Here is a 21,231-nt window from a genome sequence, read left to right on the forward strand (position 1 = left end):
CAGTATTGAATGGAATATTCAGATGTGGTTTTTGGTGCCTAATTGTAACTAAAAGTTATAGTTGAAAACAGGTACTGTACTTCCATGCACTGTATATAAAAAAAACTAACTTTTCCACCCATCCCTGCCTGGCATTTAATCAGACTAAACTTTTCCTGCTTTAGGTCAGCAATGATTATAAATAATATTTTATTTAATTTAACCCAAAATATTGAGAGTTTTATTTACTTATTTAGCTTTTTGTTAGGTTTATTCCAACTTTCTTCACAGTCAGGAGTACACATACATTTTTCTTTGTGTTTGGTGAACTTGTATCTAAGCTGTATGACCTGGGTGTCTCACTTTGGGTACCCTTCGACAAGCTTCTCACAATGGTTTGTTGGAATTATGGCATGTTCTTTATGACAGACCCAATCGCAGGCCGCTTTGCCAACATATTTTCTATGATCAGGCTTTCTAAATTAAATAGAAATATCACTTAGTGTCTGACAACGGGGACATCCAGGTGTACCGGCAGCCATGTGAAAAAATGAAACATGCTGATAGGTTAAAGGCCACTCCAAAACACGCCCCATTGTCCTTAAGCCCCCTTTGAAACATTATTTGGTGATACGTTTTGAGTCCTTCTTCCCTTGGAAGGCACCTGAGACCTTAGGTTTTAACCTCCCTGCTGATCACTTGAAATGTCTCTATCATTCCCCACATAATATTCTTACACCATGAACCATCTATTTTATGAAGTGCACCAGTCCTTCCTGCAGCTAAACACCCATACAAAATGCCTCCACCTCCATACTCCCCAGTTGGGGAGGTGTTCTCCAGCTTGCAAACATCCTCCTTTCCCTCCAAATAACAATGGCTACTATGGTAAAACCCTCCCATTTTACTTTCATTATGAACATAGGACATGTCTGCTAGAATGAAGCTATTCGTTAATTTGTGAGGATTAGCAAACTATAATGTGGCTTTTTTTGTGCTGCTTTTGGAGGGATGACTTCTTCCACTCTGATTGGCCTCACAGGGCATGTCAGAGCAGGAATTGTTTCACTGTGGACTATGACTCTCTCACCAGCTGCAGCCAGCATCTTCACAAGGTCTTTTGCTTCCGTTCTGAAGGTTATGCTCCAACTCCGCACCAAAACACATTCCTATCTGGAACACAGAGGCCGCTCACTCTGTGAACAATCTGGGTGGCTGGACATTCCCGTGCTGTTTATATTTATATCTAATGGTTTGAAAAGATGAATGTGGCACCTTTACAAGTCTGGAAATTGGTACCAAAGATGGATCTGACTTGAGAAGGTCCATAGTTCTCTTCCGGACAATTTACCCGATTTCTTTATCTTTCTTTTTTTTATGATTTCCTATAAGGAAGTAGTGTGGTCGAGGTGTTGCCTTACAGAACTTATTATAATTGTTACGCCTCCACTTTATACGGATGTTTTGAATTAACCTATCAGAAGCTTACAAAGCCACTGCATCATTATCTTTGCTTTCCCACGTTATTTAAAGGAATTATAATCTCATTCTAGATAAATTTATGAATTTGAAGAAAGAAACAAAACCTTTGAAGGAAATATCTCCCACATTATTATACTTAGCATAAAGAAATAATTTTGGTTATCATTAATATTAGTCAGTTTGTTTCACAGTGTATGCAAATATTGTGTGTGCTATATATCCCAATTTGCAAATATTATGTACATAATAGATTCGTGTTCTCATTTGCATAATGTTTATTTACATCTTTCTTCCTGATATTAAATGTAAATTGCCTTTTTTAGTCATATGATTAAGTTTAAGTATATATTTCACATGTCATTAAATACAGACTATCATTTATATATATATATATATATATATATATATATATATATATATATATATATATATATATATATATATAACATGCAAGTCACATATATCTGACATATTAAATTCTATGAAGAAGAAATGGTAGTGGTGTAACTAATAGACACCAGCTTCCACCACCCTGTCTCTTTCTGTTTTCTGTTGCCATGTTCCAGTGAAGTCATCTACAGGTCATCAGACTCGGGCACACTGCAGGGCTCCAGGGTGATAGTTGGTAGGATGAGGTGAGTGCCCTCAGATATCCATCCCTGGGCCGTCCGGTTGAAGGTGGGCCGCTTCGCCCGTGGATCGCTGAGCTCCTGGTACTCCGGCGGGCTCAGGTCCACCTCAGGGAGCTTGAACGTGATTCCTCTTGGAGCTTTTTCAAAGCCACCGTAAGGAGTGGCAACCCTGCAATTCAGATCAACATACAGGTTGCTCTGCGTGCCACGACCTTTCGCTCATTCACTCGGGCTGGATTATGAGGGTTGCAGCGCTCTCACCGGTTGAAGCATTTGAATTCAGGGAGCTCCTGCTGCGGCTCCGGGTCTGGCATTCTGAGCTGGAGAGTTTCAGCGAGGTTGGGGTCACTCAGGATGACCTGCTCCCACGGCGAGTGGTACGCCTTGTGCGCAGGCGTGGTGTCCAGCTTTTCCGCGGCCATGTCTGCCAAACAAGAGATCCGGCTGTGAAAACTGCTTTGATGTCACGACAGACTGAGCTATCAGTAGTGTTTGCTATATTTTTATATTTTTATTCAGGGCTGTTTTCTGCACCCTGAAAATTTTCAAAGTGGATGGGATTAAAATAGCTGCAGCGAGTGCTTAAAATAGCACATTTTAAGTGTGTGCTCATTGCATAATGAGTTAAGGCTTTGCTGAAGCACCGCAGAACGACTGCAGGGCCTCTAGGATGGTAACAATAAGTAGCACTCTAAATGTCAGTAAATCATATTTATGCACACCTCTAGTGTCAGGAAATAAGACAACTGAAGTTTTTAAGCATTAGAAAATAACTTTCATCACTTTTTATCATGTATTTTTTTAGTTATCATTTGTATGTTTTTTATATTTTCAAAATCATTGTTATTTCAGTTTTTGTGCTTTATAATGACGATGATGATGATGATGATGATGATGATGATGATGATGATGATGATGATAAAAAATAACGTACAATGGAATAATTCATGTTTTATATTATATTTAGACAATTTATGAAGTTATAAGTATTAATATAAGAATGATGATAATAATAGTGCTGCAAATGTGTGTGTGTGTGTGTGTGTGTGTGTGTGTGTGTGTGTGCGTGGGGGGGGGGGTGTTATTGTTTCAAATCTTCTTTTGGGACTCATGACAGCTGATGACACCGACATCGATCTTAAGACAATTACCTGAAGTTGAGTTTGCAGCGCTTCCAAGCGCCGGTGGCTCCACTTTAATTTCCACAGAGTGCGTGTTCTGATTAAAAATATCATTCTGCAAAAACAACACAAGGGTTGGGTCATGGATAAGGCGTCGTATTGGCCATTTACAAATGTGCATTGCTCCTAATAGCATTTACGCATCCACAGCTCATCATCACGTGGCAGTGTGTTCTACTGCTTTTATCTCCAGGAGCATATTTCACTTGGTAAACAGCATGCTACTTCACAGACTCATGCCGGAAATCCATAGTGCAGAGAGGATGGGATTACATCTAGTCATTCAAACCAATAAAGGGATTCAGAGCACAAATAAGGTGACTTACATTCAGCAGCGCGTTGGCTTCATTCTGAATGCTTTCAAACGTGTACTTGTCAGACCTCCTCTGGCGCATTTTGAAAAGCCGAGAACCTCTGTTGGAGAGCAGCGACAGCTCCTCCAGCATGATGTCTTTAGGAGTGCTGAGCTTCTTTCCCAGGTCCATGACAGTGTCTCCTGACGCCCAGAAATATTTGTTTAATTTTGTATTTAATATGCTGATATGAAAACATATTATTATTATTATTATTATGTCAACATCTGACAGTTAAGATTGAGAGAAGCAAAAACAAAGTAACGCAACCAAGGTCGCAAGGAATAAACTTTGATGAGTGGAAAATGTGTGCAGCATCAAAAACGGCAACAAAACGCAAAATGCACTGTGACGGATTAGAAAATATTATTTAAGTTGGACTTTCCTGTCATTATGCAAAATGTTTTGTGCAGAGGTGGGTAGAGGAGGGGCCAAAGATTTACACTCAGTTAAGAGGAGCATTATTTCAGAATAATATTACTTAAGAAGAAACAAAAAGTAGTTATTAAAAATGATTCAACTAAGAGGGGGGAAAATGTAACACTACTAAAGTACAGACTATTAGTTTGATCATAATGTCTGATTCATTTTGTAATCTGTCAGGTACAATTATAACATAATGTCCAAATGATCACAATTGTTTAAATAATAAAATAAAAATCAGCTAAAAATAACTAACCTCTATACAAAATTTTAATTAAGCACAAGTAATGCAAACTTTTTTTTATCAAAACATTGCTTTTGGAATAAATACTTACAGTAAGTAATGTGTACATCGTGGTTAAACAGTGCCAGCTGCTTCCAGTTTCAGTGCTGTGTGCTCTATAATTATTTGCCCTCCAGATAACACAGCAGGCTAAGCAGCAGTCTGTTTACATAGAAAAAGTCCCACTTTACCATAAGCTGGGCATGGTTGGTAAAATGTTCTTCGTTTAGTCAGTGAACAAAAGGTGGGCAGAGTAACCAGAAATTTTACTCAAGATAGAGTAGCCTTACTTCAAAATAACATCACTCAAGGAGAAGGGACATGTATGATGAGCTTCCAGCAAGGAGCCTACATAATACAGCAAAAGCCCAAACTGGGTTAGTTTAAGGATTATCCATGTGCTGAAACGGCCTAGTCAAAGTCCAGATGCAAATCAGTTTAAAAAAAGCTTAGACTGGAAAATTGATTATCACTGACACTATCCATTCAGTTTCTTTGAGCAACAGCTCAGATTCAGCCTCTAGACCAGGGATCACCAACCTTTTAGAAGTTGAGAGCTACTTCATTGCTACCTGTACTGACCTTTAAACTAAAAAGAGTCAGATCTCACCGTAAATTTATATAATATAAACATGTTTTTCATGCATTTATCATTTTAAATCTATGTAAGTACAAGTGTGATTAAAAAGGAAGAGCAATTAATAAAATAAAGTTTTAGATGCAGCTCACTGGAGGGTATTGCTATTTTTTGAACAGGCTTGAAGGCACCATGTTGGTGACCCCTGCTCTAGACGTTTAAAGCTAATACAAACAGACCCCAAAGACTCAAAAATTTAAAAGTATTGACTCGTGTGGGTTAAATACGTCTGCATGCTACCGTATTCAGATTTTATGCAACAAAAAAAAAAAAAAAAAATGAAAGCGACGTTCTTTCCACTTTACAAATATCTGGACTATTCTGTGTTATGAAATCATCAACCCCTCCCCCCACCCCCCACCAACAGCTATGAAAAGTTTTTGAAAGTGCTGTGGTTCTGGAAAAGTACATTTTTCCCAAATTACACTTTAAAACTATATATTAGCCACTAAAATGTTGATGTTATTAGGCTCTATTCACATAATATTTTCAAACATTCTCATCTGAAGGGTGGCAAGTAGGAAGTGTGGTCAGAAGTACAATTTCCATAGATATTTATTGGATGAATCTTAAAAGCGTTTTAGGCCAAACTGTACTTAAATCTGTCTGAATACTCTCTAGTGACATTTTAACAGATAAGGGAAAAATTTAACATGTTTAAGAATTTTAACAAAATCAAATGACCTTTTTTTTTTAAAAAAACTTTCCCAGTTTCCATTTTTAAAATAAACCCTGTTCCCAAACTGGGCCACCTTAGAGCTTGAGATTAGTACCGGGCACAAGATGTTTCCTCGTTCACGTGCACGGACAGAATGCAGCCCAGCTGTTGCAGACCTTCATGTTACCCAGGCAGCTTCACAGTTGGTCTGCACAGCTTCCCTCCCCACTTCCACCAACACCCCCCACCCCACCCCACTACAAATAGCCCATAGTGAAAGAACAACGGCACAGGATTAGGCCGCCTTGGCACTAAATCATCTCTATTTATTTATGGCTCACACTGCTCAGCGGCCCTGACATTTTGAACTCTGCTTTTTGGTTCTGACCAGCCTCTCCTCTGACACCGCGCCGCAACATGGAGCCGTAGGCAAACAGCGCCTGAGTGCCTCCTCCTCTCTCTCCTGCACGTCCGTACCCATGAACCGTGGTTTTAACGGGGACGTAAAGGCGCCTTTAACTGGACAGATGGAACGGCTGTTCTGAGATCTGTAATTCAGATCACAAGCCTGATGGGAACGATAAATTGCAAAGTTTGCTACGACTCTGCTGAGATTCTGTAATGCTGCGCTGATACCGACATGAAGAAAGATGCTGAAATGCTGGAGAGAAAGTCTCCTGCACAGGGCTGGATGACGATATCGGTGCAGATTGCTAAGGGACCCCCTGCTGGCCTGGGGTCTCGGGAGAATTATGAATTTGCACAAGACCGCCTGACGAATACAGCAGTTGCAATCTTCCTATTAGAATAATCCACAGGTGTGTTGGCAGAGTCATGATTTAACAAAAATGTTACTTTTTGTAAACAGATCAGCTTTTTTTTCATGGTTGATCATGAATGCAACACCGACCTCGGCCTCTCCCACCCAAAAAGAAACAGGATTCATGTCGCTCAATGAATGTCTTCTGATTTTAAAATGCTTTTTAGGCTTTACACTCAGTTTTATGTAAACTGTTGAAAATGATAGCTTTTCTCATATAGACGCTTTTCTCCTAAACAACATCTAAACATCGCAGAGGTTACGACAAACTACCTTAAATCACCTGAACCTACTTAACACTTAAAACGGGCTTGAAATCCTCATTTATTTTAAGACAAAGGGGGGAAAAACGACGGACTATCCAGTTTAATCATGTGAAACATAGAGTTAAAATACTAAAAAAAGTGAAACAGTGTTTCCCCAAAGCCAATTCTGCACAGGGCCTCGTACAACATTGGGCCAGGACCGCTCCTGCCTGCTTGAGCCTTTTACTATTATCAAATGCATTCAAACTATTATTAGGCTTGAAAAAAACAAACACATTCATTCTGTCAGCATGACTCAGAATATTAGTGTTTGCTATTTTACCGTAATCCACAGACCTTAATATAGGGTGCTGTGATATCCGTCGAGCCTTTTTTTTTTAAATCTATTTATCACATCTCTGCTGCATCCTTTTTCATATGATGCGAGATAGACTTACTGCTTTGGATTCGCTAGAGGTTAAATTACCAGTCTGAAAGGTCAAGGATGAATTGTGCTAAGGCTGTGTACGTTGCCAGGCATGAAACACGTCCACCAGTGCCAACAGAAGTGCTCCAACATAAGGGGGAGAGTCGCTGTCAGCTGTCGGTGAAGTCCAGTCTCTTCATTTTGCTCCCCAAATGCAGAGCTTAATGTCGATTCACGTAAATGTTTAAACTCTTGAAGACTCGATCGTGGCTTTATCGTGTTGAGTTACTGGACTAGCATCTGAAGAAATATTTTTACATGCAAAAAAAGTAAGTGAGTCAGGCTGTTTGTTTAAGAGAGATGGGAGAACAGACACAAAAACCTGGAAACATCTTTTCCATTTCACGCGGTTTAAATGTCACATGCAGCTGAATCCCTCTGAGGCGCCCCCCTCTCTATTATTGTAGCCCTTGCTTCGGTTTTAGTGTCAGGTCAATCAAGCCGCTCCGGTCGCGTACCTGCCCGTTGTGTCCCTGCGGTGCTGCAGCCCGTATCCTTGAAGGGGGAGACACGGAGACGGAGGGGTCAGTCAGTGTGATCTTTGCTGATCTTCACGCTCACGGACACTAAAGCCAAACTGTGAGTGTGTCTCTGTCTCCGTTGTGAGTGGAATGCAGCTTACATCAATAGGCTAAATTTAACCTGTCAAACACTCAAAGCCACTCTCGGGCACCATGGGCTAGGTCAGCGAGGAGAGGAGAGGAGAGGAGAGGAGACGATGGGCTGTGGATATCCACTCGGATGTACTTTGGGAGTGAAGATTGCTCCTCCTGAGAAAACCGCTTCCTTGTTTCTGACTCTCTGGGGATGACACTTCTTTGAGGGTCGACGCAGCGTTTTAATGGAGCGCGCCTCAAGTAGGGACGGTTGTTAACAAAGTGCACAGCTGCTGCTTCTCATCCTCTCGGCAAGTTTAATTCCTGTTACTCTGTGGAAAAACGGACTTTGGAGAAGTGAGAAAAGGTCAAAGAGGAGGCAAGCTGTGCTAAAAAAAAAAGGAAAAACTACACGTACAGATCCTCCAGAGTTACTGCCGCTCTTGGTGAAGCTGTGTAAAAAGCGTCATTTATTTTTAGTGCTGTTGCATGGTGCCTCATAGACATTTTTTTTTAAATCTCATCTTTAATTTAAGTAATTTAATAAATCAAAAACAAAACCCAACCTTCTTCCAGTAATTTCTCAGACCTAAATCCTTTTTAAAAGCTGTGTGGTGAACTCCAACTTTGAGAAGATGTTAGAGGGACAGACTGAGAGCCTGGCAACGGGAGGCGGTACAAAGTGTTGGCAGCAGGTTCGATCCTGAAAACTACAATCACCTGTTGACGCATTTCTTTAAACCTGAAGAAACGTACGGACATTAAAAGTCAGGATTTTCTTTTATGGCCTTTTCATTCAGAATGGACAGTTTACCTTCAATGATACTAACGAAATACCGAATATTTGCTTTTTTAAAACCATGTACATGTATTTTAGACTATCATTTTTATAAAACTAGAATATGTAGGATAGTTAAATGAAAAGATGCAAGGCCCAAGCCAAGCAAATAATTATTTAAACCCTAGTTTATAATTTAATCTTTTATTTTTAATTTTATATATATATATATATATATATATATATATATATATATATATATATATATATATATATATATATATATATATGTATATGTATATGTATATGTGTATATATATATATATATATATATATATATATATATATATATATATATATATATATATATATATATGCATTTTAAGAAGCAACAACAAAAAAGTGGATAAAAAACTGAACTTTTAAAAATTTTAATGATCTTAAAAGTGGGAAAAACATGTAACCAAGAAAACTGCATGGTGCCAAAGCCAACGACTCTCAAAAACACAACTTGGTTTGTGAAACACCTCACAGTATGGGTCATGATGAACAGCATGATCCACAAATTTATGTCAGGATCTACCATGCCTTTTAACCTAAGTACCGTACAATCCATCTAGCCAGCAATTGAAACAAACAGACATTCATGTACGAATTACTTTTGTTGTTTACCAGTTGGAATAGCATTGTGTACATAATATGGCTCTACTTTAAAACTGCAAAAAGACCTTGTAGCATAGAGACAAAACAATGCTGTCTGTGAATGTGGCAGCCGTGGGGAGGAAACATGTTTTGAGGCAGCGAACCAGGTGAGCTACGAACACATTAATCGGGAAGTCCGACATATTTACACAGTCTGACTCCAACCGCTGATATCACACATTCATCAACATCAGCCAAGTAGCTGGAATAAAATGGCATCAGTAAATCACAACATGGTCCACAGCAAATGTGCTCAAAAACATTACTTCATTACATCAAATATAATGCAGGATTGTCTCTAGAATGGAACCGAGAGTAGGCTAAAAAAAAGCTTGATTTATTTAGGCTTTGAAAAAAAAGGTGACGATGAAAATTGCTATGAAAGTGAAGAAATCTATAAGTCAAAACAAAAGCTAATTATAGAGTAAAAAAAATACATGTCTGTGAGACAAAGTGATTATATATAATTTCAAGCCAACACGGCTGCTCAACTTTCCAACAGTTACATAATGTACATACATACTTATTCCTTTTCTTCTTGGTAAATTCACCTTCAAAACACAAATAGTAAAATCCCACAACACCCACAAAGACAAACCAATGCACATGCTTGATTGACTTCAGCAGAAATATGCTCTCACACCATCACCATGCTGGATTTTAGTTTGTTAGATATTTAATCCTCGTTGGTGAAGCAAACATTTAGCCAAGCTGTAACCAAGGTCAAATTCCTAGACTGTTTACACAATCGTAGCCAATAAAGATGATTCTGATTTTAAAATAGAGCTCTGAATTAAATTCAAAAAGGCATTTAGCATTCATTGGCTGGCCAGACATCGTCTCTTAAGGCCAAATCCATTTATTCCTCACTGCTGGTTGTCAATTAAACTAAGATGGTTGAAATATGGCTCTTATTTTCTTTTTTCAGCAATACCAGTCCAGACAGGGCTAATTTTGTTTCACTATTACATTCTGTAAAACTTACAGTACCTTGCAGATGTATCCATACCTCTTATTCCACATTTATTTTCATTAAAAGCACAAACCTGAATGAATTTTATTCCAATATTGTGCCATACGAAGAGCACAAAGTAACACATAGTTGTGAAGTGGAAGGAAAAGGTTACAGGGCATTTAAAGGACTGCGGTAGAGCTGCACTGATCCAGAAAAGAATCCAGAGAAGAATCAAAATTGAATATTTTGGCCACCATGCAAAATGCTACATGTGGAGAAAAACTAAAACTCCACATTGCGCGGCAAAACATGGGATGGGCACTGTCATGGTGTGGAGTGCTTTTCTTCAGCAGGGACAGGGAGGCAGGTCAGAGTTGACGGGACCATTGACGGAAATGAATACAGGACAATCCTGGAGGAAGACTTGTCTAAATAGAGTCGGTAAAAGGCTTGAGAGGCGGGCAGAGGGCAACCTCCTAGCAGGGGGACGATCTTAAACATACAGCAAGAGCAACAATAGAAATATTCAGATCAATGGGGATCCATCTGTTTAAACGGCCTAGTCAAAGTCAATGCTTTGAATCTGACTTAAAAACTGATACACGCAGATAGCCTCCATCCAATCCGACTGAGCTTGAGCTGTTTTGCACGAGTAGAATAGACATGAATTTCAATCTGTAGCTGATAGCTGGCAGAGACTTGCAGCTGTAACCCCAGCAGAAGCTGGTTCTGAAAAGTACCAGAGAAGGGCTTAATACAAATGTATGTGACACGTTTTTAGGACTTCTAATGGTGAAAAACTTTAGAAACCGCTCATCTTTTTTTCCTTCTGCGTCATAATTAGACATTAGTTTGTGTTGGTCTGCCACACAGAAGTTTGTTGTTTTTTACATGACGATATATATGAATACTTTCTTGATGCTTTAAATGAATCAGACCCATCTCTGCTAAAAAAGAAAATAACATTCAGTAAACGATCAACCTTAAAAGAACATGCGCACAAACATCTTGCTGTTTAAAGCTACAGGGACATAGTAATTGCTTTGCTGTGAAAGACAAATGTTCCTACAATAAATTCTCTTTTTGCTGGAAGTCGTGGCGTTGTTCAACTCAGCCAATCACTAACACCACCACAAGAGCCACGTCTGCCATTATTCACTCAAAGCAGATGTTCTAAACCAGGGACCACCAACCTCTTTGAAACTGAGAGCTACTTCATCGGAGCTGTGTCAAACGAACGGCTGCCTGTACTGACTTTTGAACTAAAGAGTCAAAGCTCACCTTAACATTGTGGAATATAAAGATGTTTTATAATGCTTTTAAATCTATGTAAATACTACTATGATTAAAAAGGAAGAGCAACTGAATAAAATAGCATTTTAAATGCAGCTCACTGGAGGGGGGCTTGAGGGCACCCCTGTTCTAAACTGTCTAAAAAATGGTAACGTTTGGGACGTATTTGGGAAAGTTCTGTCACTCACTGCTTCTGCTCCTGAAAACCTGTGGAACCTACGTGCTTAAAACTGTGAATGTTAAAACAGAACATTCATTTCTGTTTGCAAACCCTATGTGTGCCCTCCGGTCTTGCTTCTTCTCAGCGGTATTAACTTCTCTGGGCGGCGCCATACAAATGAAAGAACTTATATGGGCTCTGCGCTTTGAAGCCGAGGCTGGCAGGCCTCAGAGGCTGAGCGGGTCTGAAGGGAGGCCCGTAGAAGGCCGGTTTCTCGGGTGAAGCCGTCCCGCTCGCGGACAGAGGCTGAAAAGACGGGGCCGGCAGGTGCTGGCGGTGACCCTTACTGACAGCGGCAGAGTCGAGAGACACCCGGCGCTTCCATTCTTCCGGAGGCTCGGGCAGAGATCTTTGGTGTGCGGCAGCCATAACATCAGAAGCGACGGACGACAGGGGGCTCTGGAAGACGAAGGCCTCGTCCACGGAGCCGATTGGACTCTTTGACGCTGCCTCCCATGGCGTCGGGGGTTTCCTGGAGAAGGAGGTTTGCCTCTGCGTGGGCGAAAAAGCCGGCTGGGCTCCAGGCGCACTCAGAGGCGACAGAAGTCCAGGAGAAGGTCGCTGGGGCAGGCTCAGGGAGCGGCTCCTGCCAAAAACCTGAAAGCAGAATCAAGAGCTCACTATTGCACAGACTCTGCTGCCATCCCCGGGCTTCTCTAAAGCCTGAACAGGTTTTCATTAAGTCGACCTAAATAACCGTGTGCCAACCTACGATAATGACATGGGCTAGGAACAGTTCTACCTTAAAATAAATGACACTTTTATATGCAATGTATATTATGAAAAGAATGTGGGATTTGTGTTGTGTGTGTTCGATAATGCCTTAATAAAACCCTGGACTGCTGTAGCTCTTCCTTCAATCTGGTTTTGTTCTGGTGTTATAACCTTCATATTAGGTTTTAAAAAGTAGATTTTTTTAAAAAAAGATCTATAATCTAAATAATTTTGTACAATTTGGAGTCTTGCTTTGATTACCAAAAACATATAGAGGTATGTAAAATATTAATAAGATTACATGAATATCAGACATATCGTACAGTAGGGATGCATAAAGATCTCACAACTTACCTGATATTGCTTCGAAGACCTTAAAACACACACGGTTGAAATGGACAACGTTATTGCACTTTGCTTGGAACTATTTCTTTGCCAGTCTCACTTTTTTTTTCATTTCAAAATCCAGCTAAAAATAGTTTAAGCAAGGACATTATTTAATTATTATCTGTCTCTGCTTGTGGGAGGAATATTTCTTTAAGGGGATACTTTCTATATCCACACAGCTACACTGTTTTCCTTGTTAATTATACATCTTCTCTAGCTAAAACTTGAAGAACTTCAGAAAACCTAATATAGATGATCGACGTAGATTTGTGATAAGATAACAAATAACATTGTAAACTGGAAAATGAAACCATGAAACCATGGCCAAAAAGTGATTTCAGTCTCAAGTGCCTGGTCATATGAAAAGCTAAATTACAGGCCTTTGTGAAAAACAGAAACTAATACAACTATGAATCCAACTACTAATATTACTATTAATACTACTACTAATAATAATAATGAGAAAGATTATTCTTCTTCTCATTATTACTATCGTTATCATTAATCCTGGCTATGACAATACTACAACTCCTACCACTCTCCAAGTACTATCAATGATACAAATCAAGTACTATTTATATTAATAATACTTGTTATAACCCTAATACTAAGTGCTACTACTACAACTAATAACAATACGAGTAATAATAAATGATATTATTATTGTTGTTATTATTATCTTGTATATATCCTATATATGTTTCAAATCCAAACAGGTCCTGCTGGATAGTAACTGCTGTGTTGAAACCAAACATCAGACTTTTAAAAAATAACCTTTTTATCTGTGCAGTGTTTTATGTTATGCTTAACTACCTTAATAAGGTTATAGTGAAGCCTTCGGTGTTAGTTAATTAGAAGCCAATCTATCCTAAAAGTTTTCTTTTCTACCTGCATCAAAGCCAATTAAGCAATTACTGCTTTGGTTCTAAAACAAAAGCAGTTTCATTTAAAACCATTTGGACTGGATGTACAAGGTGCCTGGTAGTTTATTATAGAAGTGTTTTACTTAAGGATTTATAAGATAAATAATTGGATTAAATTAAAATTGTTTAAAGGCAAAGATCATAGTTCCAAACTTTTTCACATTTGCTGACGGAGGGCAGCTGAATGAGCGGTGAAACAAACCCAAGCAGGTGTGCATTCACTTTTGCAAGATCAATTAAGTGCTGGCAGCAGATTCTGCAAATAAAAAGTGTGAAGTGGTGAGACAGGAGGAAGTTTTGGCCTCTCAAAGCAGTTCAAGGTCATCAACACACATATGAGACACCAAGTAGGAGGGGGAAAAAAACAATTTAATAGCATGACAGCGCTTCAAGAAGTTCAAGAAACAGTGAACATGTCAGGAAGACAGAGACACAAACAGGACAGTTGTTGCTTAGGTTTCATTCTGGATTACTAATAGAAACAAGAATAAATATCCTAGCATTCAAATGTTTGTAATTTATCACCTTTCAAGAGCGTAAATTCAACTCGAAATGAAATAGGACGTTCAACAATCACATGAGAGACGCGTTTATCTGTTGTGATTCAATCAGAGTCTGGAATGAGACTGGAACGATTATAAAATTGTGCACAGAAATTGAAATGCAGTCACAGCTTTTACCCCAAACAAAAAAAAAAAATATTAAAAATATTCTTTCAAAGGGGCTGCGCAGTTGAGTCTCTGTTGTCCAGATAGCTTTCAAATGAAAGAAATATCGATGTGTATTGTTATTTGATCAGCAGGTGAGGTAATTTTAGCCGCTACATACAAAAAACCCCGAAAAAAAACACTGAAACTTTTCTCTTAAAAAAGAAACTAAAGTGACTAGAAGAAGCCTCTTTGCAGACATTATTGCACATTCAAAAAGGCGTTTCCTGAGAACCATTAAGCATTAATTTATCGTCTAACATCATGCCTACAGCCACAAGGTGGTGTGTGCTACCCTTATCCCCTTGGGGACTGCTGTGTTTCTCTGTGTGAGAAATGCCCTGAGATGATCTCCCAAAATGGTGCTACAATAATCAAACTGAACTAAAAGTTTAGTCTGAATTCACCGATCGCAGGCCGCAAGTCGCTACACATACCCTTTTAGTGACTTCTACTGAGAGTTTCTTTTGTTTGTCCTTCTAAGACAGATGCACTAATGTGACTGTCGTCTCAGGCTACGCCCAAGCATGACCATGTACAGTGTTATACCGAGGAAAGCATAGCAACGGGCTTCCACTGTTTTCCTGCCGCAGCCGGCTTCTTAGCGGAGAACTTTGGCCGCGGGGCCATTTGACGCACTCCTCTGGCAATGAGAGATGCGGGAGAGAAAGCTGAAGCGATGCTGTCGCTAAAAGACGAGTGCTGCGAGGACGTGCTTGCAGGTCGGGGGCTCTGCGTTCGCTTGCTGCTTGTGCGAGGGGCAGTGCTGGTGACAGCAAGCCTCTCCCCCGAATGCTTGTCGGCTGAGAGTGGCTCAGCTGATCTTGTGCTCTGAGTGCGGAGATTTGGGGGACTTACCGATTTCGGAGCCTTAGCGGGGGCCTCTGCCTTGCTTTGACCAGCAGGCTCAGAGGGATTATAGGGAGAATAGGAAGAGTCGGCCCTCTGTTTAAGGCTTTTGGTGACTTCAAACTTTGACATGGGAACTGGCTTAGGGCTGGGGCTTTTGGCCTCAGAGGCCGCATCATATGTGAAGAGGGATGAGTCCAATTGGTAAGGCTGATGTTTCATGATATCTAAGGCGTTGAGTTGCTTGGGGGCTGATTTAGGTTTCTCTTTGGACTTGGGCTTGGTTTTGGGGCTAGTGGAAGGGGGCTGCTTGGCCGCCGAGGGAGGGTAGAAAGGAGACAGAAGAGGATTGTATGACAGCGGGGGTGGGGCGCGAATATTGGAGGAATATCTCCAAGAGTTAGGGAGGGATGAGGTCGGGGAGGGGGATCTCGCTTTGGTCGGTTTCACCGTTTCGCCATCAATAACAAACTTCTCCATGCGAGACTGTCTTTTGGCAAATAGCTGGGCCCCTTTCCCTGCCATAGCTGGCCCATCGCCGGCCTGATTAGTACCTCTGTCTGGGACTCTGAGCTTCGCATTAACCTCTAAAGATTTTGAAGAGTGAAGGTGTGACTTCTCTGCCTGCGTAGGGCAAGGAGCAACCAAGTTTGGAGTACTGTCTGACTTATTATTTGAGTGCGACAGTGGGCTATAAGTAGGACTGTGGGCCTGCTTACTCACAGGGGATAGTGACGGCTGTTGACTCCAGCTATTTGCACTTGGCTGAAGACGGAGCTGAGACGAGGAGTTGACCGGAACCCGGGCACTGGCAGGTGTTTGAAGTGATGTCTCTGTTTGATCTGATGCCCAGTGGCCGGCCATCTGTTGAGGCTGAGCCCAGTCTTGCTGCTGTAAATAATGCTGACCATGGAGGCCGACGGGGCTGTGTGAGGGTTGGGGCTCGCCAGAGGGACTCCTCCTCATCCAGGGTGGACATGCTGGGTCGATGGTGGGTTTAGGGGCAACGGGAGGGGGATTCTTGAGTTTTATTGGTTTGGTTTGCATGAAGTTACAAGCCTCAGCGCCCAAACTGAAAAAGTCTTCCTCTGACTCAATATAAGACTTCCTTTCACCTTTGCTTCGGCTATAAAGTTCTGAGTCTTTTGCAGAAGCCGATGAATGCCTATTTGCAGCTTTCCGCTTTGACTCTGGTAATATGCCGGTCTTGATGGCTGGCACAGATATTCGCTCATCTCTTGAGGCTATAATGTCTCCAGTTGGAGACCAAACCTTGGGGTTAGAGTTAATGGGTGCTGGGACTTTAAATGTTAGCTCATGCGTCTTCGTGACCGGACTGACACCAGCAGACATGGCAACAGGTTGAGGTGCTGAGCTATCTTGAAATCCCAGAAAAGGTTTGGCAGTTCTGTTTGACACCATGGGCTTCAGAGCAGTGGAGAGGTGGTTCACCTCTTGAATTTCTGCCTGATACCCCATGTGCTTCTTCAGATTTGCATGCCTCATATTGGTCTCCTCAGCATGCATGTACATTTCTTTGCTTTCGTACATATTCTGTGCTCTTGCACGCTGTGCTTCTTTCAAAACATCCTCAGGGAATCCTTCACTCCTCTCTTCTTCTTGCTCTGACACGAGTTCATCGATTCGCTTGCGGCGCTGTGCGAACATCATGAGTCCCTTCCCTTTCGTCTCTGGTAGCACATCCATGTCTTGATCACTTCCCCAGTTCAGACTTGGATTATGGCGCTGATGACGTTGAAAGTACTGATCCTCCAACTCAGAGTCACTCGAACCCAGGAGGGTGTAACCAGCGGATCTAACCTCGTCGGTTTCGCCCTCTATTTCACTTGCGCTGTTGTAGGCGTGGTCGCCGGTTCCGTAACTCACGAGAGTGTACTTCTTGACCCTCTGGCGACGTTTTTTAAAGAGCAAAGCTCCCTTGTTTTGGGGATTGGGTGCATTGGCCAGGAGTTGGGCAATACGCTTACATTTAGACTTGGTCTCCTTCACGTGCCTCTCTGATTGGCTCTCTTTGTGACTGAACCCTGAGACGAAGAGCAGGAAGGGGACAAAAAGAGAGAAAAGGGAAGGAATTGAGAAAAAAAAGGAACATTTACAAAGATGCACACTCATCAGGCGTAGCATTATGACCACCCTCACTGGTTTGAGGCTATGAAGCCCATAGGCAACAAACTGTGTATTCGGACACCTTTCCTAGCACAACCAGCGTTTACTTCTTCAGCACTCTAGGACACAGTAGCACATCTGGTGGACAACATTCGCTCCCCAGGGGTGTCAGTGATCCGGTTGCTGGTTCACCCCTGTTGCATCCTTACCCCACGTTTAATAGATACTGAATACTGATTTAAATTGATTTTGTTTGTTTTTATCTCAACAAACACCATTTTTTATGTGTTAACTAGAAATGAAAGGCTGACATAAAGCTGACTAGTGCCCCTGTTTACTTTTTTTTATGTTTTCCTGCTTCAAATACATCAACTTTGAGAACAAAATGTTTACTGGCTGCCTAAAACATCCCTAGCCACTGACAGTCCTCAGAATGATCAAATATTGAGTGTTTTTTTTCCATTTATCTGTCAGTATTTATAATTGTATGCCTGATCTTTGAAGGCATTATTTGTAGCAAAACAAATAAGACATTATCTGTTAATTTCTATATATATATTTTTATTTGATGTTTTTTTTTTCAGTATGAATACTCAAATTGAGCATTGCAAATAAAAGTCCTTTCATCTTCCCCTGCTGATGCAAGCACACTAATAAAAGCATCATATTTACTTACAGCCAACCCATGAGGGATCCAAAGGCGAGGGAAGCGAGGGGCTCACTTTCCATTGCTGTCAAGCATTATGACTGGAAAAGGGATCGGGTGGCCCGTCCAGGGTGACACATGCTGGTGTCTGTCAAATTTGCTTCGGCCAGCCTCATCATATGGTCATATTTTATTCTTGTCCTGCTCGGGCTAATAAAGCTGTGGGAATCCTCCCCCACTAAGCCCACCTCAAATAGATCCCATCTAACAGCATGAAAATAACTGCGCCCATTGTGCTACTTAAAAGTTATGTCAGCAAAAAAAAAAAAAAAAGATAATATTTTTAGCACAACATGTTAGGTTAATGCAGGCAGGGAACAGTGCAACTTGTTTTTTTTGCCAGATGTTATCTTAAAATTAATAGCTGCATTTGAATCAAGCATAAAACGATAACTCTTCCTTTTTATCCGTTGTACACATTAACTTCCGTTTAGAAGAAAGATTTTAATCCATGCCTTGCAATCTAGATGCTTAGCTTCCCTGTAATATATTAGCAGGATAGAAATGTAGATACTTACGTGTGTGCCTTGCCCTTTGCCTGTCCGGTCTGCAGAGATCTCTGTCAGACCCCACGTTCCTCGTCTCTGCCTGCTCAGCACCCTCGTCAGAAATTCCAAAGAAGACAGAAGCAGGAGGTGCTTCGCTACTCCCTCCTTCCTCTGAAGATTCAACCCTCCTGTTCTCAGTCCCTGGGCCCTGCCTATCACTGGCCCCCAGGGGTCGTTTTGAGCTCAGGGTCAGGGCCTTGGTCATGTCGGCAGCACAGCCCAGAGAGGAGGAGGAAGAGCGGGAACGCTGCCATGAGCTGGAATCTGGAAGATCTGGGGGCGAGGTCGCTGGGGTCTGTGAAGGCTGGACGTGAGGAGATTCTGTCATGGATTCTCTTGATTCAGAAAGATAAAAATCATCGTCGACTTGGTAGAAAAGGGACTCTTCCTGCTCGCTCTGTTCCAGGAGAGGTCCCAGGTCATCTGCAGTTTCCCCGTCTTGTAACTGAAGGCCCTCTGGAGACCGGGACAAGGGGACATGAGCATTTTGCGTGTCTGAGAGGTACTCTGATTCACTGTCGTTATCTTCATTGCAGGACTCGGCCAAAGGCTCAGAAGGACAAAGTTCTTGGGAACCTTCTGAACCTGACCAGAGAGGACTGTCTTCGAAGTCTGCAGCTCGGGGCTCCATCTCTAGCGCTGTCTCACAATGTCCAACGTTCTTTTCCTTCATCAAGACAAAAATACGTCTAAATTAACCCCAGATAACCTTTTCACATGAAGTGTAGCTTATAATCTATAAATACTACTTTGAACAGTTCAGATGTACCTCTGGCGGCACAATGGTACCAACTCCAAGATGTCCTAATAAGTCAAATGAACCGACAATGAAAAAGATGAAGCAGCAAAGATTATCCAAATGGAAGAAGATTCCAGTTGAATGCAGATGAACCTATGCAGTTTGAGTTTTTTTTTTTTTTTTTTTACCAGAAAAACAATCTTTGCCCTTTTGGCACTGCACACGAACATGTAATTCCCCAAATTATTCCTATCCCCAATTGGAAAGGACAACTTTGGTCCGGCCGTTTCATCAGGGCTGTAAATGGAATGGTATGCGATACCAGGAGGGAAAACAGCATTCATGTCCAAGCGCATAAGCAAAACAATCGGATGGCTGTTTCTCGAACTCTTGTTTACACAGCAAGGTCCCCCCCCCCCCTTCCCCCCTCCACTATTCCCATTTGTCTCTGCAACTAGTCTCAGTACTGCAGCAGCTGTCAGCATGCCCATTTAAGACGTGCAAGACACACTGGGGTTTTTTCTTCTACGCTCTACAGATCCTCTTTTACTCAACCCAAAAGTAATCCCTCTTTAGCAAATAAAAATGTCCTTTTTTTTTGCACGGTTAATTACAAAATCTATTCTTGAATTTCTTTCAGACATCCTTTAAGTTTGTTGAAAAAAGCCGCCCGTAATTTGACAAGCGAAAGGTGCAGTCGGTTCAGCAGGAAGACGTTTTAAACAGTGAAAACTAGTTTGAGTCACACGAAAATAGAAACAGTTTGCTTTAACCAGAAGGGGGTGCAACGGAGCAACAAAGTGCTACACGTCCACTTTATCTTCTTGCTCCCCAGACCTTTGCACATTTGTAATCCTACACAAAAGCTTATTTCAGACATGATTATCAAATCAAGAGAGGAAAAAAAATCAAGTTTAGTCGCACCACAAACTCCTGGTGGATAGAAGCAGAAAGCTATCTTAAGACAACCTATTGTTGCAAAGCATACTAAAGTCATGTGTTCCACGTTTTAGTGGAATCCGTGTGGGGGCCACTTTGGTTCAGTAGGTAGACTACTTGTCTTGCAGTTGAACGGTTGTTGTTTGGATTCCAAGTCAATGTGTCCCTGGGCAAGGCGTTAAACCCCAAGCTCCCTATTGTGAATCGGTGTATGAATGTGTGCGCCTAAGAGGGAGCGACAGGATGAGAGTGGAACACACATCATCCACGCCACAACCAGATGCTACTTGCAAGATTTTCTGACGAAAGAATAGTCAGAAGAGTTATGGACCGCTCAAGGAAAGACCAATTACAAGTTCTTCACGCAACAACCACACAGGCTCTTTGCATGATCACTGCAGATCTTAAAGATTGGTTGATTGTGGAGAAAGAAAATAAAGCTGCAGGAATGGCTCCACCACCCAAACAATGACCCAGTGTAAAAACCTGCAGCAGGAACTGAAGATCAGAGTGCAGAGAAGAGGTCTCCAGAGTAATCAAGAGCTGAAGAATGAACAATGGCTCTAAATCACAGCTGAGCAACACACGAGACCACTTTCTCCATACAGGAAACATTGCCAACACTAACAAAGGCTTCTCTACTTAACATTACATTGATTTTGTTTTGTTTTTTTACTGATGCTTGAGTCATCTCAGGTTTGGACCCACCTTTGTCATTCAATGGCTTTTCCATATTTGTATGGCTCTCTAAATTGCAGATACATGACGTCCTCAGTTGTGGAATAACCTGCCCATGCACATAAGAGAGGCTCCTTCACTGTCCACTTTTTAAACTCATCTTAAAACCCACCATTATCGTTTGGCTTTT

General features: G+C 41.3%; 2 protein-coding genes and 1 long non-coding RNA gene across 3 annotated transcripts; all 3 read right to left on the reverse strand.

The window, feature by feature from the left end:
* Positions 1–1,930: 1,930 nt before the first annotated feature.
* On the reverse strand, positions 1,931–7,837 carry myoz2b (myozenin 2b). Its single transcript, XM_021309154.2, has 5 exons — positions 7,639–7,837; positions 3,601–3,770; positions 3,245–3,329; positions 2,355–2,517; positions 1,931–2,262 (listed from the first exon to the last, which is right to left on the reverse strand). Exons 2-5 carry the CDS (start codon positions 3,757–3,759, stop codon positions 2,037–2,039), a joined length of 633 nt encoding a protein of 210 aa, XP_021164829.2. The 5' UTR covers positions 3,760–3,770; positions 7,639–7,837; the 3' UTR covers positions 1,931–2,036.
* A 1,132-nt stretch (positions 7,838–8,969) lies between these two features.
* Positions 8,970–13,944, reverse strand: LOC110366669. Its single transcript, XR_002426871.2, has 2 exons — positions 12,793–13,944; positions 8,970–12,321 (listed from the first exon to the last, which is right to left on the reverse strand). It is a non-coding gene; the product is annotated as an uncharacterized LOC110366669 (long non-coding RNA).
* Positions 13,945–14,096: 152 nt separating this feature from the next.
* synpo2b (synaptopodin 2b) lies at positions 14,097–19,373 on the reverse strand. The gene is made up of 2 exons (XM_012849824.3): positions 18,656–19,373; positions 14,097–17,349 (listed from the first exon to the last, which is right to left on the reverse strand). The coding sequence occupies exons 1-2, from the start codon at positions 19,356–19,358 to the stop codon at positions 14,999–15,001; spliced, it is 3,054 nt and encodes a 1,017-aa protein (XP_012705278.2). The 5' UTR covers positions 19,359–19,373; the 3' UTR covers positions 14,097–14,998.
* Between the last annotated feature and the right edge of the window lie 1,858 nt (positions 19,374–21,231).

Source organism: Fundulus heteroclitus, chromosome 5, assembly GCF_011125445.2.
Source record: "Fundulus heteroclitus isolate FHET01 chromosome 5, MU-UCD_Fhet_4.1, whole genome shotgun sequence".
Lineage (NCBI taxonomy): Eukaryota > Metazoa > Chordata > Actinopteri > Cyprinodontiformes > Fundulidae > Fundulus > Fundulus heteroclitus.

Coding starts and splice junctions, on each gene's coding strand:
- myoz2b (XM_021309154.2), bottom strand. CDS start 3,759: ATGGACCTGGGAAAGAAGCTCAGCACTCCTAAAGACATCATGCTGGAG. Junction 3,330..3,600: donor AAGCCAACGCGCTGCTGAAT/GTAAGTCACCTT, acceptor TTGTTTTTGCAG/AATGATATTTTTAATCAGAA. Junction 2,263..2,354: donor GAATTCAAATGCTTCAACCG/GTGAGAGCGCTG, acceptor TCTGAATTGCAG/GGTTGCCACTCCTTACGGTG.
- synpo2b (XM_012849824.3), bottom strand. CDS start 19,358: ATGAAGGAAAAGAACGTTGGACATTGTGAGACAGCGCTAGAGATGGAG. Junction 17,350..18,655: donor GCAAAGGGCAAGGCACACAC/GTAAGTATCTAC, acceptor TCTTCGTCTCAG/GGTTCAGTCACAAAGAGAGC.